The 27,152-nt window shown below is 42.5% G+C and overlaps 1 protein-coding gene across 1 annotated transcript in view; it reads right to left on the reverse strand.

The window, feature by feature from the left end:
* The window catches only part of CACNA2D2 (calcium voltage-gated channel auxiliary subunit alpha2delta 2), a 432,295-nt gene that overhangs the window by 78,560 nt on the left and 326,583 nt on the right, over nt 1–27,152 (reverse strand). The window contains 1 exon segment of the mRNA XM_074283341.1: nt 6,480–6,539. Coding sequence (XP_074139442.1) covers nt 6,480–6,539 — 60 coding nt within the window.

The following is a 27,152-nucleotide window of genomic DNA, read 5'->3' on the forward strand; positions in this document are numbered from 1 at the left end:
CTCTCCCACAGCATTTTACTTATATTTCAGCATATAACATTCTAGCATAGTTGGTCTTGGAAAAGGGTCACCAGAGGAGTTCTCTGATGAATTTGATGGCTTGTAAGGTGATTTTTATTATGTCCTCCAATGAAGGGCTTAAGCCTACTTACCACTGTGAGGATGGGGAAAGGTAAAACTCTTCCTGATCCTCCAGAGCAGTGACAGCTCAGGAGCCATTCTTACACGCTGGGCCCTCTAAAAGCAGTCTTCCATGCAGAGTTGGCCCTTTTTCCTTTTTTTAGGAGATAGACCCAAGAGCAGCAGAGCTAAGATTGACTAGAGCCTTAGGGATGGGGGAGCAGGAGAGCCTGTGTTTACAAATGCCCTCCTTCCGTGGAGCTGTTAATGGTAGCTTTGGGGCAGACACATAGGAAATACATGTGCTATCCCTGAGAAGAGAGTCACTGGACCCAGCCTCTACATTGAGAAGCCTTGCTTCTCTAACAACCCTAATGTTCAAGAATGCTGGGACTTGGCCAAGGAGGGCAATGGTGTAATTTCTCAGTTGGAAATATGGCAACCATGGAGAGGGAAATCTTGTGGCCAGTGATTAGAGTTCCTGAGGGTTTGGGAACTCTCTTCTTTCTGGAGGAATGGCAAGTAGAGTTCTTACAGAAAGAAGATGAAAGAGTTTCTGAGCAGTTCCAGTCTCCTGGGGAGAAGAGGGTAACTAGTATGTGTGGCCTCTGAAGCAGAGAGAGCTTCAAGGAAATAAGGTCACTACTCAGGGGAATACAAAATCCTGAACTTTGTCCTTTCCTAATACTATGAGCTATTCAGATATATTGGTCCAATGGTGACTGGTGACAAGATGCTTCTTAAGAAACTCCAAATTCATTTTCGGTCTGGAAAAGTCCAAGCTGTTAGGGTAACACTATAAGACTGAGGCTTGTATGCTTCTTTGGACCGTCAAGGGATCACAAATCCAAGATTAGTTTCATTCTGAGGGGAGCCCAAATCAATACTTTCTTAAATTTTTTCCACTCAAAACCCCTTTTCTCCCAAGAAATTTTAATGCAACCCTGGGTATATAAGTTCATAAAAGAGGTATACAAATCAAACATTTACTAATAATAAGTCATAAAGAAATTTATTTTAGAAAAGTTCTTTGGTGTAATATAATTTTACCATTTATTAAAGATGAAAGCAAAGTTGCATACTAAAAAGATAGATGTGCTTGTTTATTTTTACATAAAGATTTATATCTTAGTGGATTCTTTGATAGCATTTGCTATTGTTATGACCCATAGCTTCTCAGAGAACTGCTTTGAGTCTGAAGGATTGTGTGCATGTGTGTGTGTGTGTGTGTGTGTGTGTGTGTGTGTATGTGTGTGTGTGTGTGTGTGTGTGGTCTGGAGGAGAAGGTGAGACTTAGAGGGAAGAGAATAGAATTGATTGTTTATGGGTGTGACTGTGATTACTTTGTATGATTTTTTGTGCATTTTCCATTTGTTGAAAGGTAATTCTGGTACTTGTTACTTTTGGTACTGAAAAGAAACTGGAGACCCTTTTACTCATATCTGTTGAGTCCTAGAAGTGAGCTATATTTGTTCACTATCTAATTTGAGCCATATTTGGAGATTTCCCACAGGAATTTCTAGGTAGGGAGGAAATGAGGCAAAGAGATATGATTTTTTTTTTGAGACTGTTTCTAGATCCAGTCTATGTAAATCTAAAGCTTGGGGTGCTAGGCTTAATTTTGGGTCCATGAACTTGTTCAGTTTTTTTTTTTTGATAACTGAATTTATTTTTATTTCTTTTTTTGATAATCGAATTTAAATATAATTATTTTTCATCGTAACTCTATGTATTTCATTTTGCACACTTAAAAAGATTATTCTGAGAGCCAGCTGGTGTTGCATTAGACAGAGCACTGGACTTGAAGGCAGGATGACCCTGAATCAGAATCTAGCCTCAGATACTTACTGGCTGTTTGATACTGAGCAAGTCATTTAATTTCTGTTTGCCTCATCTTCTCATCTAGAAAATTAGGATAATAATAGCCCTTACCCATCAGGCTTGATGTGAGGATCAAATGAGATAATATTTATTAAAAATAAAATTTTTAGTACAGTTCTAAATAATTCCTTATTCCCTTCCCTTTCTCCTAAGAAGTGGTCTATAGGCTTCTTTATCATATGCTCAGAGGACAGTGATATAAGAAAGGTTAAGAATCCCTGGATTAGTGTCTTAACCCCTTATCAACTGTGAGCTCTTTAAAGGCAGAGAATTTTTTTTAGGTCTCCCCTCACAAAGGACCCTTTAATATAAGCTGAATTAATTTGTCAAATGGCCCAATTCTTCTTCTTAAGCCCCTCTGTTTGTATAAGGACCAGGTAACTCCAGAATCTTTTAAATTCCCACATTTCCCTGAACCTGCATGAGATGCCCTGGGTGTTCCTGTTTGTGGATTTGTAAGAGCCAAGAGTTAGCAGGAACTATTGATTGCTGGGATATTTAGAAGAGGCTGACATTTATACTAGTCACAAGATCTGGAGTTGGAAAGAATTTTAGCAAGCATCTATCTATCCCAACCTCCTGATTTTACAAATGAAGAACTGAGGCCTTGGAAGATGATGTAATTTGTATAAGATCACACATGGCATAAGAAGGAGGGTTGGGACTTGACTCAGACTTTCAAACTCTAAATCCAAGCATCTTTTTATTATACCATGAAGGGACAGAAAAATGGAGTCTGGGAAGAAATCTCAGCTGAGAATTGGGGGGGGGGGAATACCAAGCTACTCTTTTTTTTCTTCTTTTTTTTTTAATTCAAAAGTGTGGCTTTGGAAGGGAAGGAAATAAGCATTTATTAAGCACCTAGTGTTTAAATGGACACTGCACTAAGCATATTGTAAATATGATCTCATTTCATTTTCATAACAATCCTAGGAAGTAGGGAATAATTATAATTATTTCCCTTTTATAGTTGAGAAAACAGAGGCAGGCAGTGATTAAGTGACTTGTTCAAGATCACACAGCTAGGTTTGAACCTTGGTCTTCCTTCTTCTAGCTTTTTGAGTTGCATGCCCAATTCATTGATTTCTTTTTTCTCTATTTTATTCATATAACTATTTAGAGATATGAAATTTCCCCTAAGAACTGCTTTGGCTTCATCCCATAGGTTTTGATATGTTGTCTCATTATTGTCATTCTCTTGGATGAAATTAATGATTGTTTCTATAATTTGTTTTTTGACTCACTTATTCGCTAGAATTAGATTCTTTAATTTCCAAATGGTTTTTAGTCTATCTTTCCCTGGCCAATTATTTAATATAACTTTTATTGCATTGTGGACTGAAAAGGAAGCAATTACTATTTCTTTCTGCTTTTGATTATGAGGTTTTTATGCTCTAATACCTGGTCAATTTTTGTGTAGATATCATGTATTGCTGTGAAAAAGATGTATTCCTTTCTGTCCCTATTACATTTTCTTTAGAGATCTATCATATCTAAATATTCTAGGATTCTATTAACTTCCGTAGTTTCTTTCTTGTTTATTTTGTGGTCAAATTTATCTAATTCTGAGAGGGGGAGGCTGATGTCCCCCATTAGTATAGTTTTGTGTCTATTTCTTCCTATAACTGACTTAATTTCTGTTCTAAGTCTTTTGGGTGCTCTATCATTTGGTGCATATACATTCAATATCAATACTACTTAATTGTCTATGGTATACTTTAACAAGATATGGTTTCCTTCCTTATCTCTTTTAATTAGATCTATTTTTACTTTTGCTTTATCCGAGATCAGAATTGCTACCCTTGCTTTTTTTGCTTCAACTAAGGATGATAAATTCTGATAATTTTATAAATTTGCCCTTATTCTGTTTCAAATGTGTTTCTTGTAAACATATTGTGGAATTCTATGTAATCTACTCTGTTATTTGCTTCTGTTTTATAGGAAAGTTTATTCCATTCACATTTACAGTTATGATTACCAGCTCCCTCCATCCTATTTTCTTCCCTCTATATCCTTTTGTTCTCTCTTTCCACCCTGTCCCTCCTTAGTAGTATTTTATTTTTAACCCACCCTGCCCTCTATCTGCTCTCCATTCTGTCACTGTCTTCCCTTCTTTTACACCTTTTTCCTAGTGTTTCTGTCCTTTCTTCTATCCAGGAAACAAAGCTAATGCAAAACTATATAAGAGTTCAGCAAAGGCAAATTCTCATTTAGCACTTTACAAGTGACTCCATTTAATGCACTTCTGGCCCCCTCTGTTCTCTCTTATTACAGGTCATCTCTCCCACCCTCAAAGCTTTATTTAGCTCTTGCAAATAATCTTTTATTTTTTATTTTTATTTATGGAGGCAATGGGATGAAGTGACTTGCCCAGGGTCACACAGCTAGGCCATATTTGAACTCAGGTTCTCTATCCACTTCGCCATCTAGCTGCCCCTAAATAATCTTTTATTTCCTCTTCCTATCTGCTCCTTCTTTTGCCCAAGACCAAGAACTGAAGCTGGATTTATAGATACAGAATCATAATGTCGTGACAATGTAGCCTGGGAACATTGATCACTGTTACTTCCACTGGGAAGATGGCTTCCAGTTTTCCAAACAACTAGTTTATATCGGAACCTTTGGAACTCAGCTCTGCTAAATTGGACATGACCCGTACTATTCTAAAAGGCTTTTTGGTCACTGGGATGCCCATAAAGGGAGCAAACTGTCCTCAGCAGGCCCCAGGGACAGGATTCCCCTCCAAACTGGCCTCCCTGAACTCTGAAAGGAAACAGCTTTTTTCTCCTTTTTGGATTCCTGTTGTAATTTGGGACCATTTCCTAGGCAGAACTCCCCATAGAGCTTCACCCAGGCCCTGATTACAAAATTAAATGCAATTGTTTTAATAGCAGCTTCACTGCCAGTCCCTCTTCTCCCCTCAAAGGGCAGCCTTCAACCTGAGGGAGAGGACATGCAGGCAGGGGGAATAGGGTAGACAGAGGCGGGGCTGTCATGGCACCTGGGAGGCATTCCTAAACGGAGAACGGATGAAGCAGAACAAGCCTCTGTCTCCAGATCCCTGTTTCCCATAACATAAAGGCACTAAACCAACCTCCTGCAGTTCAAACCTGATGGAAAAAGATCTCAGACAATTCTGGGAATTTCCCAGGGAAATCCTGGGAAATTCTCAGAGAATTTCAACTGGAACAGTGCCTTTAACGTCACTAACTTCCCATGGCCTCAGCTTTCTCAACTGTAACCCAACTGGGTTGGGCTCGATCCCAGCTTCTTAAACTATAACATCTTGTAACTGAATGTGGGGTCGTGAAATTATGATTTATTATTGGTAAATGTTTGATTTGTTTACCTATTTTATATACTTATGGATCCAGGGTCATGTAAATATTTCTCAGATGAAAGAGATCATAAGGAGGAAAAGTTTAAGAAACTTTGGGTTAAATGACCTGTGATTTCCCTTCCAGCTTTGAAGCTATGATGCTAAGTGATACATCCAGTTCTGAACTTGAGCCTTTTCCTCTTGTATCATGATCTAACCCTCCCCACTTTTAAAAAATAGATATAAATTGAAGAACGTTTTTGTAATATTTTCTGAATTATCATCTGCATCATAAGGAATTATGGCAAATTGGTAATGCATTATGGAATGGGAAGTTTGTGCTATAATGAAGATATGTTTCCCATGGACCTTCCAATGTGGAATGGAGGGGGAGTGGGACAGAGGCTGGGATAAGGCTTAGGCTTAGCTGCTGAGGGTATAAGAGTCTGTGGTCAGAGGGCATGGGATATTATTTTTAGAAATGTTTTTTGTAATGTTCTCAAGATGTCAGGAGAACTCGAGGGGGGCTCTGTCCCTCCCCACTCCCCAAGCATGTGGGATGGCCCCTGTGGGTCACGCTTAGGGGAGGACATGGACAGGAGCCCCATGGGATGGGTAGATGGTCATGGGGAGGGCTTGGATCTGCATTGCTGGAGGAAATCCTCACATGGATGGGATCACAGAGCCATCTGAGTGTTTGAATATACTTAATAAATGTAGAAAAACCTCAGTCCAGGTTGTAGGGATTGATTTAGTGATAAATCGAATGTTAACAAATATAAAGGCACCAAGCCAGTAAGCAACACACTCTGTGTATGTGTGTGTGTGTGTGCGCCTGTGTGTTTAGGCAATCTGCAAGCTTTGCCCAGGGCCTACATGTGTCTTGCCTTGGCTCTGGGCTGCTCTGGGGATTAGCAGTGGACACAACACAACGGGGTACCAGTTAGCCACCTTAGACTTCTTTCTAGCACTCATCTGCGCACAGACAAAACGTGTGCTCCCTAGAAATTCATTCATTTTAGTCTCCACAAGGGCCTCAGCTTTGCTATACCTTAGTTATTTCATGGACTTGGAAAAAAATGAAACTAGATTTCTTTGAAAATGTTTGGGGACCAGAAAAGTGAGAGATGGATTATGGGGCAACAAAGCTCTTGCTTACCTTGATGTTGTCTTGCCAACGATGGGCCTTCTGGAATTTCTCTGCAGCATCGGCCAGTCTCTGAGGGTGAAGGGAAAAAGGCAATGGTCAGACCGATGGGGACAGAGGCACCGAGCCTACCCACAGTGCTCTCCACAAGACCTTCTTCTGGTGAATGATAATGATAATAGCTAGCTTCTGCTTTATACATATGATCTCATTTTATCCTCACAAAACTCCTGGAAGGGAGCACTATTATCCCCATTTTAGAATGAGGAAATGGGATCTTTCTCATTCCAGGTCCAGAACTCTCTCTACTGTGCCATCTATGAAATTCTGGTTGTTCCCTGTCCCAGTCCCTTTTTGCCTTCAGTTCCTGGACTTTCACTCCTCCTTCTCCTCTACCTAATTCCCAGTGTTTTTCCTGGGAATTACGAGTGTCCAGATAGGGGCTGCGGACTTTGAGACAAAGCTGGCTAGAAGAATCCTTTTTTTGGTGAGGGTAACAGAACTAATAAGTGCTGTGTCTGAGGCTGCATTGGAACTCAGGGCCTATGTTCTATCCACTGAGCCATCTAGCTGCCATTAAAATCATCTCCACGGGATTTTGAGTTCATTCTGTGCATCCTTTCAACCTTCCCCAATAATCTCCCTATCTAAACCTTAGACCCGGGACTCCCCTACCCTCCAGAAGCATAGGACCAAATGTGTATGATGGAGTTCCAAGGCAAACCAACTATTCTTCAGTGGAGCACCCCTCCCCATCTCCAGCTCTACTGTAGAGCTCGAAGCACTCCAGCTATCACCCTCTAGGAAGCCTTCAGTCCCCCTTCCCCCATCCCAAAACAACTGAACTCTCTAAAAATTCCTCACGGCACTTTGCCCTTTACATTTAAATCCCCCTTTGTATCACAATTTATTGTTTTATGTTTTTAACCTACTTGCAACCCCCAGTCAAAAAAAAGGTGATACACTAATTGAGACTAGAGTCTGTGTCATATCTATCTTTATATACTTCTTTCTACCTTTAGTCTGTAGTACAGGGCCTTGGAGTGAATAAAGCTAAATAAATGTTGCATAGTTGACTGGGGAACACAGCCTTGACCCTGAATTCTCATCTGTTCCTCCTCCTCTATATAATATCACACGCAGCTGTCATTTAGAGGGTAAGAAGCCACTTTCCTTCCATTTGAGCAATCTTGTAGTCCAGGTCAGCAAATTACAGGTAGACAGTATAGTCACAGAGTGAAGCTTACAGAAAGATCCCCCGCCTTCCTTCTTTGGTTCTTCCTGGACACACCTTTCCCTGCCAATACTCAGATCTATGGAAAGGGACCCATCCATCCTCCTCTAAGCCCTTCCAAACTTTATTTTATGTAAAAAATGAAAAGCAAACCAAGAAATCTGGTTCATCGTCTATTTTGACTTACCTGCTATTCCCTTAGTGTTTTATTTCTCAATCCTTCTATCTCCATATAACTAAGTCACTGGGGGGAGCAATGGTTGCATTTCTCCTACGCACCCCAAATGGCTGATTCTTCTCCAGCCCCTACTCGGACAGAACCTTCTTTTATAGAGATCATGGAGCTGGAAGTGAAGAGAATCTCTAAGTATGTACTTATTTACTCTGACTATAACGCTGTAAGACTCGGTTTTCCTAACTGTAACATCAGGGGCTGGATTGGAGGAGATGCCTTTTGGCTATCTCTGCTACATGACACCCAGTGTGCTGTAGAAAAGTCAGAAGCCTGGAGTTCGAGGTGTGCTGGAGCCTGCTTGAACAGATTTGAAAGAGCTGATTGTTAAATTTCTCAGTGTGAGCATTTACTCCCTGGAAACGGCAAACGCTTCCAATTGGGATTTGATTTATTGTTCTGTTGATTGTCTAGATTTATGATAAAGTGAGATAGAAAATGGTAATAAAACAGATTAAATGTAAAAGTGTGCTGCACTAAGAATTTTTTCTCCACAAGGCTAGTTACTAAACATTTATCAGCATGTCCCTGCTTGGGGTCAGCCCTAATTTTACTCCTTAGTATGTGATGTTGGACAAGTCAATATCTCTGTGTTTCATTTTCTTCATATGGAAAATAAGAGGATTGGATTTGATGATCTTTAAAGTCTCTACTAGCTCTGACATTCTTCAAGTCTATGAGTCACTTTCCCAGCTGTGCTCAAATCAAACCCAAATCAATTCCACAAACATTGACTGATCCCCTATGTGGGTAGTGCCCTGAGCCAAGGATTGGTCCCCAGGGGCCCACAGCCTGGCTGAGGAGACAGGATCTGAATATATGAAAGGTTAAATAATAATAAAAGATTAAAATAGCAGCTCTAGACCACAGGGGAGATGCCCTGAGGCCTTATGGGTTTGTGATTAATTGCCAAATGTGACTTTACAGACAATAAGAGCTGAAGGAGTTTAGGGAAGGATGAGATCCTTGCTGGTCTGAGTAGTTAGGGGGATCTTCCTGGAAGAGGCAGGATTTTATGTGGACTTGAAGAATGGGTAAAATTCATAGAGTGGGGGGAGGGAATTACAAGTGGAAGGAAAACATGAAAAAGATAATAATTTGAACAAGGTGGTTGGGGGAGCATATACAAGGCTGGCTAGAAATCATGAGACCTGGGTTCAAGGACCGCTTCTGAGCAATAATGGCTCTGTCCCAGCTCATTCTCCAGGATGGCAGAGAAGGTAGACACATTCTGGCAGCTCACCAACCCACAGACGTAGGTGGGGGACATGCAGAATCATAAGTTTTAGAGCAAAGGCTTTAGAGACCACCTAGTTTAATATGTCGCTTTACAGATGGGGAAACTGAGGCTTACAGATGTGGCTGGAGCTGAGGATGTGGGCTTGGAAGGGAGACTTAGGCCTGATCTGCACTCACTAACTAAATCTTTTCTTTTTCTTATTACTCACCTTCCTCTACGTCACAGCTCAGGATGCTTGGGCCCTTCCTGACAATTTCTTAGGTTGTCTTCTTATTCATTATGATCACAGCTTGCATTTGATGGTGATTCAGAGAATTCGGGGAACTTTAAAAACATTATCTCTTATCTTTGCTCCCCCTTACAACCCCCTGCCTCCCTTGGCACATGTCTTATGGAGTCAAGTGTCCAGTACCAGCTCTCTCATCTGTCCCCACCTGTCAGATGGTTCTGATCCTACCTCAAGCCCTTTTGGCTGGATCATTCTAAGAGCTTCCTATTTGCTCTCCCTGTCTCCAGGAGCTCCCCTCTGCAATCCATGCCCCGCAAGGCTCACAAGATGATATTTCTAAGAGATGGCAGCCTTCATGGAGCCCATAGAGTAGTAATGTGATGAGACACACACAGATAACGGACTTTACATCATCAGTGCATCAGAGAGAATGCTCCGTATGGTCTGAGGAGGAGAGGTCTCTCTAGGCTGGGGTGATAGTAGAAATCAGGGAAGGCTTCATGGAAAAGGTGACATTTGAGTTGGGCTCTAAAAGACTGCTTCTAGACCCCCTGATTATTCTCAAAGGTTTCTGACTCTTGAATATTCATAATGATTTCATTTCACTGAGTCCCATCCAAGCATTTAACTCTCCTGCGCATAGGAGATAGATACATACACACACACCTGAATGAACAAATCTTATAGATTTTATATTTGCCAGGGAATTCACAATGAATTAGTTATCAATCCCCGGCATCCAGAGGCAAAGACTATTTACTGTGGACTAGGATATAGGATGCCTAATTTGGCTTTGCTTGCTCTGGCTCAGATTGCTATCTGCTGCAACAGAGACAAGCTGCACTCAATTGTCCGTAATCCTTCAGCCAGATGCTTGGGCAAACAGGGTTTTCAAGATGGTGGGTGATGATTTGGGTAAAGTGTGTGTGTGTGTGTGTGTGTGTGTGTGTGTGTGTGTGTGTGTGTGTGTACCAGGCTGAGGTCAGGGCTCAGTCTGGGGGGCTCATTTTGTGATCAGGGTTAGGATTCACTATATCCAGGGTTAAGGAGGAGTCTGTGATCAGGACAACAGCAAAACGGGACGTACAAGAATCAGTCCTTTGCCTTTGGGCCAATTCACATGGTTTTCTGACCCCTGGAATCACTTGCTACAAATCTGTTGGTCCAGCAACAGAAGTGACCAGATAGTTGAGGGTTAGCGACGACCGGGAGATGGCGAGAACCTGGGGTTGATGGGAACCATCTACCATTCCTGTGTAAAATTAAGCTCCTTATAGTTTCTCCTAAAATTTATTAGCTGCTCCTTACTTCATTCTTTCTGTCTCATTAACCCAGCTTTCCACCTTTACATCTTTGGGATGACTTTAGACTTTCCCTTCTCTTCCACACATATTCAAACATTTCTTAGGTCCTGTTGATTTCAACTCCCAAATAACTCTTGAGTGCACCCCTTATTCTCTGCTCCCACTGCATCTTACTAGAGTTCAGGCCCTTGTTGCTGTCTGCCTGAACTATGCTAATAGCTTCCTTGTAGGACTTCCTCCCTCTCCTTTTTCCCCATCCTGCTCTCGTCTTCTCCTCATTCCAACACATCTTTTATATTTTTTTTTACTATAAAAGAAAAATCTTTCTTACAAATAGATACATTATTATGTCATGATTGTTCAGAATTCTTCTTGTAATTATTCTGTCTGGTGTCCTGAATAAAGGTCACATTTCTTTCATTTCAGAGCAGTCAAGGTGCCATGCTACCTGTCCTGTCTTATTTAATATTACTTCCATTATGTACAGTCTATCCAGACAAACTGAACAACTCCCCCAGACTCCAAATTTCCTATTTACCCAGGATGTAGCTTGCTTTGTATAAATGTGTTTGCATCATATTGCCCCCTCTCCCCCAGCTCCTTGAATATAAGGACTGCCTTTTGCCTTTTTTTTTTTTAGCTCTTAGTGTCTGGCACATAGTAGGCATTAATACATATTTATTGAATGATTGCTTGTTTGAAATATTTCCCTTTCTTCTTCTTTGCCTATTGAATTCTTATCTGTCATTTAAAATACAACAAAAGTGCTGCTTCTTTTTTGATCTGCCTTGCCCCCACCATGACCCTATCAGTCTTCATAGAACATTTTGCACCCCTCTAAATTACTTGCCATATGACTTTGTGTTGCGATCATCTGGGTATCTCATTCCCTGATTAGATTGTAAGCTTCTAAAGGGCAGTCTCTCATCTTTCTATTTCCCTGTTGTCGTCAGCACAGTGCTCTGCTCAGAGTGGGCTCAGTCAATGTTTCTGGCTTTGGATCTAGGAGGGAGTGGGGCCACAGATCATGCCCAACAGGATAATACAAACTCAGTGACACCTTCAATCTGAATGCAAATCTTGCTCTTCCTCCCTCCTTCTTCCCTATTTCATTCTTTCCCTTCCTCCCTCCCTCCTCTCTTCCCTCTCTCCGTCTTCCCTTTCTTCCATGTTTTTCTTCCCTCTTTTCTCCCCTTCCTTCCTTCCTTCCTTCCCTCCCTCCCTCCCTCTTTCCTTCCTTCCTTCCTTCCCTCCCTCCCTCCCCTCCCCTCTCTCCCTCCCTCCCTCCCTCCCTCCCTCCCTCCTTCCTTCCTTCCTTCCTTCCTTCCTTCCTTCCTTCCTTCCTTCCTTCCTTCCTTCCTTCCTTCCTTCCTTCCTTCCTTCCTTCCTTCCTTCCTTCCTTCCTTCCTTCCTTCCTTCCTTCCTTCCCTCCTTCCTTCCTTCCCTCCCTTTCTCTTTCTCCCCCATCTCTCACTTGTTTTGTATTCTCATCTGATCATTTTTGGTTTAGTCTGGTATCCTGAATCTACCTTGGATTCTTAGAGAGAAGGAATAAGAAATAGCTGGATAAAGGATCTAAAAGTTCTGGGAAAGACTTCTTGGGTTTAAACATTTGGCACAAACAACAGAAAGCAGATGATAGACATTATGAATTGTTTTGTTTTAGAGGCACTCAACCAGAGATTCAGAAATTCAGCTCAACTCAAAAAGCATCTATTAAATACCTAGTGTATACAAATCTCCAAGGTTCAAGGAATACTTTGTGCTATCCTATCGGAATATGGGAAAAACTAACTCAGAAGAGGCCTTAAAATATCATTGTATTCATGCTCTTAAAAAGCTTAAATTTTTGATATGATCTTATTGCATTCTCTCTGTCTCTATCTTTCTGTCTCTCTCAGAGACATTGAGACAGAGACAGAGGCAGACAAAGACAGACAGGGAAAGAGAGAGTGGAGAGACAGAGATTGAGACAGAACAATAGAGAAAATCAGAAAGAGAGAGATAGAGGAAGAGATAAAGAAACAGAGACAGAGAAAAACACAGAGAGACAGAGAGGAGAGAGAAGTAGAAAGAGAGAGACAAAGAGAGAAACAGAGAAACAGAGATAGAGAGAGAGAGGCAGAGAGAAATACACAGAGAGACACACAGAGACAGGGAGAGACAGAGAGAGAGATGGCTTGTAACAAAGGGATGGGTTTGATGGCCTCAGTAGTTCCAGTACAGGCCAAGGACATGATGGTTCTGGGGTATACCCACCATAACTCCAAAATCCATCCCTCTGTTCCTGCCTTGCAGTCGACTCTCAAGAAAGGAGTGCCTTCAGGGAGTTAGGGTGTCCCCAGCCAACTCACTGAATCGTGAATAACGTTCCCACAATAGCTGTGGCCAAAGGATTACTTTTAATCCTCAGTAACGATCAAACCATTATTATTTTTTTAAGTGTTACAGATCAATCAGTCCATCCCCAGGCTCTCTACGTGCAGAAACTGCCAAGTTCACAGGGGCCGGCTGGGGATGTTTGTGTGCAAAGGATGGATGCCTGGATTTGGGATGGGGACCGGGAATGTGGCAGAGGGTGCAGAGATCCTATAGCTATGATAGGATCTAAAGTGGGGACTTTAGAGATCATCCAATACAAATTCCTTTTACATATGGACAAACTGAGGTCCAGGGAAAAGAAGTTACTTGTCTAAGATCACACAGACAGCAAGTAGCAGAGCTGGGATTCAATCTAGGTCTTCTGCTGGTGGATATTTGTTCTCCTGGGTAGGAGTGTGTGTGTGTGTGTGTGTGTGTGTGTGTGTGTGTGTGTGTGTGTGTGTGTGTGTGAGTCAGTCCAGGCAAATCATCCATTCACTAGCCTTTCCCAACTTCCCCTCTGTTTCTCAAAATGGGATACTGCTTTTAGACCTTGCCTATTTTCTAACCGAGACTCCTTCTCTAGGTAGTTCCTAAAAGCCAAAACAATTTAGCCATTATTCATTCTCTCTTTTCCTTCCTTCCTTCCTTCCTTCCTTCCTTCCTTCCTTCCTTCCTTCCTTCCTTCCTTCCTTCCTTCCTTCCTTCCTTCCTTCCTTCCTTCCTTCCTTCCTTCCTTCCTTCCTTCCTTCCTTCCTTCCTTCCTTCCTTCCTCCCTCCCTCCCTCCCTCCCTCCCTGAAACTATTCATTTTTTTTGTCCAACTACTCTTGGAACAGTCTTTATGCCTTTTCTTCCTAGCTGGGGGCCTCACTCTGTTGTCTGCCCTTTTTGAATCTCTGGGGAGGAGGAGGAGAATGTGGGTCCTTTGGTCCCATTACCTGAATGGGCTGAGAGAAGTGTTGGAGGTGAGCCTGTAAGGGGCAGACAGGCTAGGGTACAGGGATCAGCTGGAAGACAGCAGGCCCTTGGGAGCATGCTAATGTGCTCAGTGAGCTCTGACCTCGCCCCTCAGGGAGAGGAGATAATGAAAAACGAAAGAGAAAGGAGACTGCTAACACTTGAAGACTAAATAACCCAGATTTAGAGATGGAGAAGAAGGGAATGGGAATGAGTCTAGAGGTCAGAACAGGCCAATCGTAGACCCAGGATTCTCAACTCCCTGGAGCTGCGGCAGGGCTGAGTGTCTGGGGCTTTTGATGGGCTGCCTAGGAAAGGGGGGTCTGGTTATTTACTGCTCCTATCTCCTTTCTCATTCCGCTCAGTCCTCTTTCCCCTCCAGGCCTCCTTGCCTTAGCAAATCTAGCTTGATCTGTCTATTCAACTTGCAGCTGAAAGCCACTGACTGGACAGACTGAGAAGTCAGAGTTTAGAAAATGCAAGCAAGAGATCCCATGTTCCAGGGCAGGGAAGGGGAAGGGGGCCCCACAGAAAGGGTGGGGATTAAGGGGTGCTGCATCAGAGTCTCCTAATGAATCTGCTGGGAGCATCCAGGGCTTGGCGACTCAGGACCCCACCCTCTGAGGTGGGAAATGAAAGGAGATTCCTTTCTTCCTTTCTTGGTCTTTCATTCATTTGCCTGCTTGACCACCACATTTTCTTCCTCTGTCTACCCACAAAACTGGAAAGGATTTTAGAAATTAGCTAGTCCAAACTTCTTTTTATAGACGGGAAACTGAGGTCCAGAAAAAGGAAGGCACTTGACCAGCGTCACAGCTGCTAAGTGGCAAAACCAAAACTTGAATGTACGTTTCCTGACACTGATTGTCTGTTGCTTGTTTCTAAAACTCCCTCTTTTTGGGAAGTGTAGTGGGAAGAAGTCACAGAGAAACAGGTTTCTATTTAGTGTAAGGAAAAATTCCTTCCCAACTAAGGCTGTTCCAAGATGAAGTGAAGGGGTGTCCTTGTTGGAGTCCTCAAATGGGAGGCTGTCCAAGATGAAGTAGAGGGGTATCTTTGTTGGAGTCCCTAAATGGGAGGCTGTCCAAAGTGAAATGAAGGGGTGTCTTTGTTGGAAGTTCCCAAATAGGAGACTGGTCAAGATGAAATAAAAGGTTATCTTTGTTAGAAGTCCCCAAATGGGAGGCTGTCCAAAATGGAGTAGAGGGGTATCTTTGTTGGAGTTCCCAAATGGGAGGCTGGATAGTCATCTGTCAGGGATGCTGTAAACTACAGCTTGTTCAAGTACAAATTAACCTAGATGACCTCTGATGTCTTTTCCAGCTCAGATATTCTGGAGAAGTAGTTTTAGGACAAAAAGAATCATAAGTGGAGAGATGGCAGAGACTCCAGCTCAATTCACTTCCAGCTGCCTCTGGTCCTGAACTTTGTTCTCAAAATTACGTGACTCTCTAACCATCAGAGATCACTGTGATGCAAGTGTCAGAAGGGGCTGCCTCCCGGAACCGGTTCTGGGTGTGGGGGTATGGTGAGGGTGAGGTGGGGACACAGCTTTTGGGGGATTTATCGTCCTATCCCTAATTCTCTCTCTCTCTCTCTCTCTCTCTCTCTCTCTCTCTCTCTCTCTCTCTCTCTCTCTCTCTCTCTCTCTCTCTCTCTCTCTCTCTCCTGAGGCTGGGTTAAGTGACTTGCCCAGGGTCACACAACTGGGAAGTGTTAAGTGTCTGAGACCAGATTTGAACTCGGGTCCTCCTGACTTCAGGGCTGGTGCTCTATCCACTGCGCCCCCTAGCTGCCCCCTGTGCCTAATTTACACATTCTGTCCCCTAAAGGGAATGGCTAGCAAGCAGATCTTTAGAGAGCTCGCCTCCAGCTCTTGTTTTCCCAGTCACAAATTTGAGAGCTAGGGCTGTCTTTGCAGTCCCAGAACTTGGGAATGAATCTTACCTCTTCCAAGTGCTTTCTGTGTGATTTTAGTCAACATTCTTTCCCTCTCTGGGCCTGTCACCTCCTTTAACATATGGGGTAGAACAGATGATTTCTAATGACAGGTCCCTCCCAGCTCTCAGTCCCACAATCTGCTCCTCTCTCTCCCTGGCTGAGCCAGCCCTTCGATTCCTAATTCCTAACACCCAGGGCTGTGTTCGGGTTCTTGAACTGTTTGGCTTGAAGCTGTGAGCAGCATCGGAGGGAATTTCCAGCCTGGCGCTCAGCAGGCCCTCCTCCCACCAGCTCGTTTTCCCCCAGTAAAGCCTTCTCCAAGAACCTGGGCCCTGCGCCAGGCTAGTCTGTACCACCTTATAATGCCCCCTCTGAGGAGGGGGGGTGGGCTGTGCCAAGGACTGCTGTAATCCTGGATGTGACTCTGCTCCAACTGGCTCCTGGTTAGCCCAGGGCATTTTGCTTATTGAGATAGCTGCCCTCTCAATCCTGCATATGGCTGCTGGCCAGTACTGGGGTCATGGGCCTGGCCTGGCTGACTGGCTTTCTCAGGTAGGGGGGATTTCTGGGAGGGGCCAGATGATGGTAACCAGCTAGGGACTTGAGGACGTGCCCTTTTATGAAAGTTCTGACCCTATTGCTGCTCTTCTGAAAAAACCTTCACTGGCTCCCTAGTAAGGATAAAATGCAAACTCCTTGGCTTGCCATTCAAGGTCCACCCCCACCAGGCTCATCTGCCTTTTCCAGCCTTCCTCCTCCATGAAGCCTTCCATGATATTCCCAGTTGAAGTGTTTCCTCTTTCCCCTTTTATTTTTTTCTTGAGTACTTTGCCTGTGTCCTTCCTTTGTCCCATCCGATTCCTCTTTGTATCCTACAGAGTGACAGAATTAAAATCTTATCTCTGTTCCTTACCACTGTGCATGGCCTTAGGCCAATCATTTCACCCAATAAGGCCCAATAAGTCTCCTTATTTTTGAAATAAAGCCGGCAGGCTAGATGACTCCCTAAGATCTCTTAAAGTTCCTGATATTTCAGGATCTCTATTCCTCTGGTGCACATGGATGACATAGCAGATGTCTCTGAGAGGCACCAATTCTCCTCTGGGTTCCCCAGACTTGGGCTGCTTTGATGTCAGGCATTTAGAGTTAGAGTTCCCCTAGAGTGCAGACCTCCAGATCTTCACAGTTCCCCCCCAGAAACGCCAGGTACAAGATTGCGCAAAGGCAACAGAGGGAGTTCAATAAAAACTACCCTGAGTGAGCTGAGTAAACCCCAATTTATGGTGTATCATCCACCTGATAGACTAGGTTCAAACTGCTTTGTCCCCCAAGGAAACAGCCCCTGGAAGTCTGGTGGCTTAGTGGAGAGATCCCTGGGTTTTGTTACTCACTATTTGAGTGACTTCTCTGGACCGCAATCTATAAAGTGAGGGGATTAGCCTAGGTGGACTTCTGGGGCCTCCCCCAGCTCCTAAATTTATGATTCTACGGTCAATGGACTCTTCCTTGATCCTTCAAGAGACCCAGCACTGTGAGGAGGAGCCCCAGTCCTGGGCAGAACATCCTGAAACTCCAGCAAAAACTGCTCAGCCTTATGACTGACTCTGATTTAAGTAACTGGGATAGAAGTAGTCAGAGGGTCTGGATTCAAATCCTCACTTACTAATTCTGTGACTTTGTTTTCTGGACCAAGGGTTCCTCCTGTGCAAAAGGAGAGGCTTGGACTCCAACCTTCTTTCTGGCTTCAACTTCAATGCTAAATGGTGGGTGGGTGGGGGGATCTTCATGGGAAATTTACTCCAGCTCTGAGCCACCAGCATAGCTTTTTACACATAGAAGGCTCTTCACAAGTGTTTGCTGAGCGGAGCCCTCAGTGATCTTTATCACATCCTGCCTCGTGCTGATGGAGGTGCTAAGCCTGGAGTTCTGAAGTCTTCGCTTTGAAACAAATCACCATTAGCTACATGAACTTGAGCAAGTCATAACCCCTCTTTCCCCCTAAATCATCGACTTCATAGAGTTGTTTCAGCTGAGATAAGATACAAAACAAGCACTTTGAAAACTTGAAAGTTTGCTCCAAAAAATGCCAGTTATCATCAGGGGGATTTATATGTGGTTATCAGGAGGCCTGAGTTCTGGTCCCCAATTTGGCCACTGATTCATTAGGTAGGACCTTTTCATTCCCTGGGCTTGACTTAACTCATGCAAAATGAGGGAATCAGGACTCCAAAATCTTGATGATGGGGCAGCTAAGTAGGATCATAAGTGCAGAGACCTGGGCTCAGTCGGGAAAACTTCATCTTCCTGAGTTCAAATACGGCTCAGATGCTTACTAGTGGTGTGCTCTGGGCAGATCACTTTGCCCCGCTGCCTCAGCTTCCTCATCTATATTACAGACAAAGAAGGAAATGGCAAATGACCTCAATAACTTTGGGAAAAAATCCACCCCCAAATGGGGTCATGAAGAGTCAGACACAACTAAAATGACTGGGCAACAATAACAAAATCAGTGATTTTTTCCAGCTTTAGATCTGTGACCTAGGTTAGATACCGTACAAAACATTACCTGTCTCAGGGACCACTTAACTATTTTGGTGTTGGATTCTCACAACAATCTCAACAGGTGGGGCAGATGTTTCTAGGCCCGCTTTCCAAAAAAAAGGAAATTGAGGCCTGAGAGTGAGTGTCCAAGGTCACAAGTTAGTGGTAGGGCTGAGGCTAGAACTCGGGTCTCCTGAGCACCTCCCCAAGACTCTTTGTCCTTGGTCGTTGTTGGGAAGGTCATTCCCTTTCACTTGAGTCACCATCTCCAAGCAGTGACCTCCGAGAGAGATGTCGACATGTACTGTGAGCACACGCATACTTGTGTGAATGTGCCCACACGTACACGCAAGATTCACAAATTATGGGAAACACAGCACCATAAAAAACATCATCACCTCCTGACATGTGGAGACAGCTCCGTCCCCGTCCCTGTCCCCTCCCGGTGGAAAGAATATAAATCTTTAGCAAACTCTGAAAATCACCAGAGCGGCTCTTGTAATAACTGCCGAGACAGCTGATCCCAGGGCTCTGATTAGCCTGGGCAGCCCTCGCCCTCAGATCCACTCGGCAGCCAGCTGCTCGGCCCCGGCTCTGGCTATTGATCCGGGCGGCGTCGGAGGCGGCACCACGGCCCATTTCTCTCTCAGAGCTAACTGGTTTGTCAATAAGGCTCTGGGCTGGTCTGGCATCGGCCGGGACCTGCGGCTGGAGGTGCCACGGGACGGGGGGTGGCTTATCAGGTGGACGGGTTGGGGATTGACCTGGACCATGCCTTTCTTTATTCCCCTTGGGAATCCACCTCCTTGCCTCAGTGTCCAACCAGTCCTACACGAATAAAGAGAACTCTAATGATAATGGCTGACTTTTACAATGCCAAAATATTTATAAAGCACATTCTTCACCAGATTCCTATGTGGTAGCTAGGTGGTATAAAGGGTGATTATTCCCATTTCTCAGATGATGTGACTGCTTCAAAAGCCCATAGCCAGTGAGTGTCAGGGGCCGAGTCTTCTGATTTCTGAATATTGCGATCTCTTCTTTGTATTATTCTGTCTTCCAGTTCCAAAGGCTGGAGAAGGAACTCTATGAGAGAAGTCTCTATAAAAGCTAAGGGGATTTCAGGGGGGGTACCAGGTCCTGGGAGGGAGACGAGGGGAGCCAACCGCCCAGCTTAGCTTTGGTGGAGGCAGCATTACTCTTGGTCTTTACCCACTCACTGTTCATGAAGCAGAGCAGAGAAAAAAACATGGCCCTGTCCTTGGTCTGAAGGAGAAATGTGGCTCCTGCTTTTAGCTGGGAGGGAGACATAGGCACAGGAAGAAACTAAAATCTCTCAGGTACGTTGTCCGCTCTCACTGGGTTTGTGTCATATTCTTTTGTGCTGTAAGCTCCTTGAGGGTAAGAGCCAGAGACCATCTCTGAGGTCCCCTTCAGCCGCAGACCTACGTCCTTATGATCTCCCTTAAATTTTGCAGCTGGGTGGTGATGGGGAATGAAAGGATGTTTTTTCTTTTTCTTTTTTTTTATTTGAAACACAAAATAAGAAAAAAGGAAAACAGAAAAGGAATACAAAACAAAATAAAGCAAAACAAAAGAGAACACTGTCATGTGCCCAGCAGAACATCAGGGAAGATTCAAAATATATAACAACAAATTATCGGATCAAGAAAGTATATCTAGTTGAAGAAAGTATATTCATGAATGACATTTTTTCTTTACTTCCTTGTAAGTTGTTCTTTGGTTCTCTGTTACTCACCTTATTTACTTTATTCTTTTTTCCCCCTTTCATATCCCCCCACTTCTCCCAAGAAAACTACACTTAAGAAAAGATATATTTATGTGTGTGTGTATATATATATATATACACATACATACACACATTCTTTTAAAAATGTTTTTTAAAATAATTTTTTTATTTTGAACTGTATATTACAGTTTTAAAAAAATCAATTAATAAAAATATACAAATAAATTAAAGAAAAAATGAAATAAAACAAAAATTAAAAAAAATTGCATCTGGGGTGTGTCCTTTATGTGTGTACACGTACATATGCTACACTATAGGCATGTGTGGGTAGGGCCCTGAGGCCTCTGATATAGGATCAGGGTCTTACAGTTAGGGCTCTGGGCTCCCACCTCTTTCACTTTTGAGATGGACTGTATGTATATGTGTAGGGAGAAGGGGAAGACTCACTCCCTATCTCTGGTATGGAAGAGGTTTGGGGCTCCCCACACATAGGAAATCCAACATAGCTCGAGACGACTGATCTCAAGACTCATCCAGGAGCTTGTCCCTTTCCAAGCTGGGCATGTTATTTAGCTATTGGAACTGCAGAGGGAGCTCAGTACTGTGTCTTCTGAGAGAAGAGCAGTGTGGTACAGAGACCAGAACAGACAGTTCTGAGGTGGAAGAGGCTGGAGGGATCATGTAGCCCACCCCCTTCACTTAATAGAGGAGAAAACTAGGACCAGGAGGGCAAAACAGCCTGCCCAGAGTCACAGAATCAATCAATAGCAGAGCTGGGGGTCAGGGCTCTTTGCATGGGCACAGAATAGGGAGGTCACAGCCAGATTATTTAGGGTGCAGGAGTGAATAGTTGGTGAAAAATGAAGGCAAAAGGGGAGGAACAAGAGAAGAACTTGAGGGGATGGCAGAGTTAAAGGGAGGTTCTTTCTTTTCCTATTTTTCTTCCTTCCTTCCTTCCTTCCTTCCTTCCTTCCTTCCTTCCTTCCTTCCTTCCTTCCTTCCTTCCTTCCTTCCTTCCTTCCTTCCTTCCTTCCTTCCTTTCCTTCTTCCTTCTTCTTTTCTTTTTAAAAATTAAAGATAAGGAATTCTGAGGGTATTTGTAAACAGAGAAGAAGAATAAACTAGAAAGATTTGAGAGAGAAGAAATGTCCAAAAAGTAGGTCCCAGAGGATATGGGAAGGGATGGGATTGATGACATGAGAGAACAGGCTAGCCTTGGCAAAGAGAAGGGCTAGCTCATCTGCTGAGATTCTGAGGGGAATAAGAGAAAATGTGAGGATAAGGAACATATTGAGCTGTGGAGGAGGACATATAAGGAAATTCCCAAAAGACAGTTTTCATCTCTCCAGTAGAGCAGAAAGTGAAGTCTCTATTCATAAAGTCATACATTTAATTATAGAAGGGATGCTTCTTTAGTGGTGGGTAAGCTGAGAACTAGAGAGGTTAAATGACTTTCCCAAGATGATAGAATGGCTAAAGGGAATGAGGGTGGGGTGAATAGAGAGGAATTCTGGAATATGTTCATTTTTCCTTCCTGAGGAGGAATCTTAGAAAAGTCTATCATAGATAAGTAGAAGGGCTGTTCAGCAGGAGTATGACCAGTTAAAAAGAGCACAAATGCAGAGTGGACCCAGACAACATAATGTGATTTTCTTAGTGCTTGGTAGCGGATGGGAGGAGCTCAAGGTTGGGGGATTGGCAGAGTAACAACAATAGAAGGTCAAGGGGACAAGAAATTCAAGGATGGAAGACAGGGCAGCTTGAAAATGGCTGATTATAGCCTCAGGATTGTGAAGGGAAAGAATCAAATTCAGAGAAAGAGTGACTGAGAATATGCAGAAATAGAGTGAGTTTATATGGTTCTATGATTTTACCGTATCCTATATGATCCTATAAGGGTCTCTTTGGGGGGAGGTTATGACAATGGGAGCAAGGCCATGGGGAAGAGCTGTCCAAACAGGATGGGTTTGGAATATTGGGTTGTCTGTGAAGATAATGTCTCTATATGTTTTCATCCCTCCACTCCTTTCTCCCATATGAGAGGCTTCTGGAGGGACCCATTCTTTGTGCCTCAGTATCCCACAGCTTACTAATGTTATTCTCTGGAGATTTTATTTTTTCAGGTAGGCGATTATACATGTCCCACACTACTCCAAGCTTCCCTAAGTTTTGGCTTTGTGTGTAGGTATAATTGGAAATAAGTAGAAGCAACACAGTATGTATATTTTGCATACATATGTGGATGACTGCCTTGAAGTGTATGTGTGTGTATGTGTGTGTGTTTATGCACAGATTTATACATTATGTTTTGGAATATATAGTCATACATGTGTGTATATATTTTTAGTAATGTGTGTGTAATGTAATTCAATTAAATTCAAGAAGCATTTAAGAAATATGCAAAGCACTGGAGATACTAAGACAAAAATATAATTATTCCTCCCTCAAAAGACTGTATTCTAGTAGGGAAGAAGGTGAAGTTTTCATGTTTGAGTGTGTTCATGTAAAAGACATTTCACACACCCGTGTATTGCTAGGAAAAATGCTTTTTTTGACAAACAAGTGATGTTCCTACAAGCTCTGAAGGATCCCAATAACTCAAAGAGAAACCATCTAAAGCTGAAGGGTTTTTTTTTGAAGGGGGAAGTTGTTGAAAACTGGGTGGTCCATGGAAATGACTCATGAGTTCAAAGAAACTTCCTGCTAGTACCATTCATGAGTGCCAAAGTGAGTTATTAATTAGCATTTACTTGGGTACCTGCCAGGACTCCAACCGAACTCCTTTGCTCCTTCTGTCTTTGGACTAAACAAGACAAGGCAAGACAGATGGGACATGGACAAAAGAACATCATAGTAGCCAAGTCAGAATTTAGGAGTTTTGGGGGGGAGGAGGGGATGAAAGGAATAATGGAATGAAGCATAATGGAAGTTCCAGGACTAGGATTTTGCAGGACTAGGATAAAAACCCTTATCTTCTGTTCCCAAAGCCAGACTCTTGAGGAGGGAATAGATGGATCTGAACTATACACTTTGACCTATCTTGAAAATGGTCTGGTAGTTCTTATTGAAGGGAATGGGGAAGAATCAGTTGAACCTTCTGGGAAAAACTGTCAAGCAACACCCTACTTCCTCTTTCTTTTACCTCCTACTTATCCCCTACTCTTCACCCTAGATCTTCCAAAATATTTTCATTCAGTGACCAGCCTCCATTTCTTGACTCTGCTCTCTTCACCTCCTAGTGTCTTTAAGGAATTCTTGGCAAGTCACTTCTCTGTGCCTCAGTTTCCTCATCTTTAAAGACATAATAACCGCTTCAATAAGCCTTTAACTCTTATAAAACACAATAACCCTATGAGGAAGGTGTTTATCACTTCTATTCTACCGATGAGCAGACTGAGGCTCATAGCAAAGTGACTTAAAAGTTACATAGTTAGTTTTTGAGCTTAGCTTCAAGCTCCTACCTCCTGTGCACAAATACAATGCTCTTCCATTAATAAACACCATCATATCTCCCCATACCTTTTCTCCTTCTACTTACTGTCTGTCCTTGTTCATAATAGCTTCCCCTTTTGCCTGAGAAAAGGAGTTGGGTTGGGGTCTTGGCAATCACCCAAGTAAATGCTAATTAATAACTCCCTTTGATTGTGTGGATAGTAATTGGAAACAATATTAGGGTCTTCAATGAAGACCTGGATCTGCTTTCATCAGCTTTATGTGAAGATGATACAAATCAAAGAATACCTTTTTTTTAAAGGTATTCTGGAAAAAAATCAAGGTTATGAATGGCTATTCAGGGGGAGAAGGAACATTTAGGACTTATGATGAAAATGGCTGTTAGTGGGAAGAAGGGACCAGGTTTCCCAAAACACAGAACTTTCTTTTGTGGTAGAATGGAAAAATTGCTGGATTTAAAATCTCAGGACCTTAGTTCAAATCATGGTCATCATTTCTTAATTACTTGACTTTAGGCAAGTTATTTTACCTCTTTAAGCCTCGGTTTCCTCATCTGTAAAAAGAGAGAGTTAATCTACATGAGCCTGAGATATCTGTAGTTCTAAATCTATGATCCTACGATTTAGATTTGCCTTTGACCTTTTTTTCAAGCTACTACCCAGAACCATCTCTGCTTCTTCAAATCTTTCCTTGACTATTCCAGCCCTTGTGGATCTCCTCTTCTAGAGGAGTAGTATTTAATAGTAGCATTAGAATGCAGATTCACATAGTCTATCATGCACAGAGACCAGTTTTCTTCTCCAATCTTCTGTATGTATGAGTCTTTTTCCCAGTCAGACTTGGAGCTCAGAGATTGTGCAGTGGAAAGAGTTGTCTTGAAAGCTAGAGGCCATGGCTTTGGATTTCTGTTCTTCCCAGGTGACATGACTGTGCATAGGCTGTCCCCTATGCAAGGGACCTACTTTCCTCCACATCTTCAATTATTTGAAGATTATTCAAATTATTCAATAATAACCTTTGTTATTATTGTTTATTGATTATTCAATAATAACCTTATTTTTATTTTATTTTATTATTTATTGATTATTCAATAATAACCTTTGTTATTATTGTTTAGTTGCTTAGTCACATCTGACTCTTCATGACTTTTCCAAACCCCTATCTCCTGTGCACAAGTTTGGGGTTTTCTTGACAGAGATATGGGAGTGGTTTGGGAGTGGTTTGCTGTCTCCTCCAGCTCATTCTACAGATAAGGAAACTGACTTCCCCAAGGTCATATAGCTAGTAAATGTCTGAGGCTGGATTTGAACTCAAGAAAATGAGTCTTCCTGATTCCAGGTCTGGCATTCTATCCACTGCAGCACCTAGATGCCCTTTGGAATACCTATATTATTTTAAAATTCAGTTCAAACATTACCTCCTACACAAGGGACTTTCTTGAGCCCTGTAGCTATTGGTACCTCCCCTCTTGAAATCATCTTGTGTTTATTTTGAATATACTTGAATGTATTAATCTTATCTCCCTCTATAGAAGTGCTCTTTGATTGTGAGGATTAATTTTTTAAAAAATCATGTTATCCTCAGAATTTAGTGCATAGTGGGTGCATAATAAATACATGTTGATTGATTGGATTGATACTTCTGTGAATTCACTTCTGTAGACCTTAGTTTCCCCAATTGTAAAATGAGAGGTTTGGACTAGATGGCCAGTGAGATGCCTTCCAAATCTAACATCTGTAATCACTGAGAGGAGAGAGGGAGGGACTGTCTCTCTCTTCTATCTCCTTCATAGGTAGTATCTCATAGGTTTTACTTAGGAGACAGGCTGACTGATTAGTTCAGATAATGTGTGAGGATGAACCTGACCTGTCCCTAAATCACATTCCAATAATTTTTGGGTCTCAATGATGGTCATCAAATGGGACTTGTCATGTTTCAAAATCCATTACAATAACCACATGGCATTTCAGCGGCAATTATATGAGAGAGTATCACTTAAAAATCAATTCCAGGGAGCTCAAGGGAACATCTCTTACAAGAGATGAAAAGGCAGAAGGAAAAGGAAAGGAAAAAAAAAGAAGGGTATGAGATAAAGTTACCAGAGTAGAATGAAGAAGGACTACATCTGGGCACAATGTACTGACTTAGCCGACATCAAAGCCAATCAGGGAAAGAAATGAGAACTATTGTTCTCACTCAGCACAAGAGAGACTTTCCATTTCAAGAGACACTATTCAGGTTCTAAAAGTTAGCCACTTTTCAGTTTCACTGTCAAATGGAGACAGTCAGTGCTAGGGAAATACAAGATCTTATTCTCAGAGACCACCCTCACTGACTGTCACATTGCAAAAATAACCTATGTACCCCCTCCATCTATATCCTGTATGCACCATATGGTTCAAACACAGTTAAAACAAACATTTCTCTCTTCCCCTCCCCTTATTGACTGAACACTTTCTCCTTAGCCATACCTAGGGGAAGTAAAGATAGTAAACCTGTCTTGTCCCAGAGGAGCTCACTGACTGGGAAAGAGACAGCGATCACAATTTAGGGTAGGGGAGGGGAGAGATAGAAGAACAAAATCAGACCCTGCTCTACAGATTGAGGAGGAAAGGACCTAGGTTTTGCCTAGAGATGGTCTAAGGCATTGAAGAGATTAATAAAATCAAATATTGAAGTAATTAAAAATGATGCTAATTTGTGATCACTAGGATTTTATATATGGGGAGAAAAAGTGGTAGAAAGGATGAAAATCAGGGTCCAAGGTTTAAGGGCTAAATCCTTAGATATTCCCTCCTTCAGGGGAATAGTCCACTTGACCTCAGCTCTCTCTCCCCTGACCTTTAAGACTAGAATTTAATAAAAGTATATGATTTCTGCTTGAAACTCTGGCACCAACTTATTTATATCCATTAGGATGCCTACTGGAAAGCAGAATGGTACCATAGAAAGTTTATTGGCATTGTGTGACCTTGGACACTCTCTCTCTGGGTCTCAGTTTTTGGGTCAGATTGGATGACTTCAGAGATTCCTTCCAGGTCTCAATCCTGTCAAGTTTTCTATTCTGCCATGACTTCTCTGAACTGGGTTTACTCCAGCTAAAATAGTCAATTCACCCATCCCCAACCAATACTGCCTTTTCCCACCTCCATGGTTTACTTAAAGGGGTCCCATTCCAGATCTGGTATCTCTCTAATGATTTCCTGATGCCATGATTTACCTTAGGTAACAATTCCTCCATGAATCTTCCCTGGGTTCCCACAGGTGAAGGTGGTATGTCTCTTTCTTTAAATTTTCCTAGAGCTCTCTGTCAGGAGTTTTCTTTGTTCCTATCATATGGTATCTTGTATCACACTTTTTTGGTAAACCATTTATACCTCCTTCCTTCCTTTTTTTTTTTTTTTTTTTGCCAGCAAAGCATAAATTTCATGAAAACAGGAA

This window comes from Sminthopsis crassicaudata, chromosome 1, assembly GCF_048593235.1.
Source record: "Sminthopsis crassicaudata isolate SCR6 chromosome 1, ASM4859323v1, whole genome shotgun sequence".
NCBI lineage: Eukaryota > Metazoa > Chordata > Mammalia > Dasyuromorphia > Dasyuridae > Sminthopsis > Sminthopsis crassicaudata.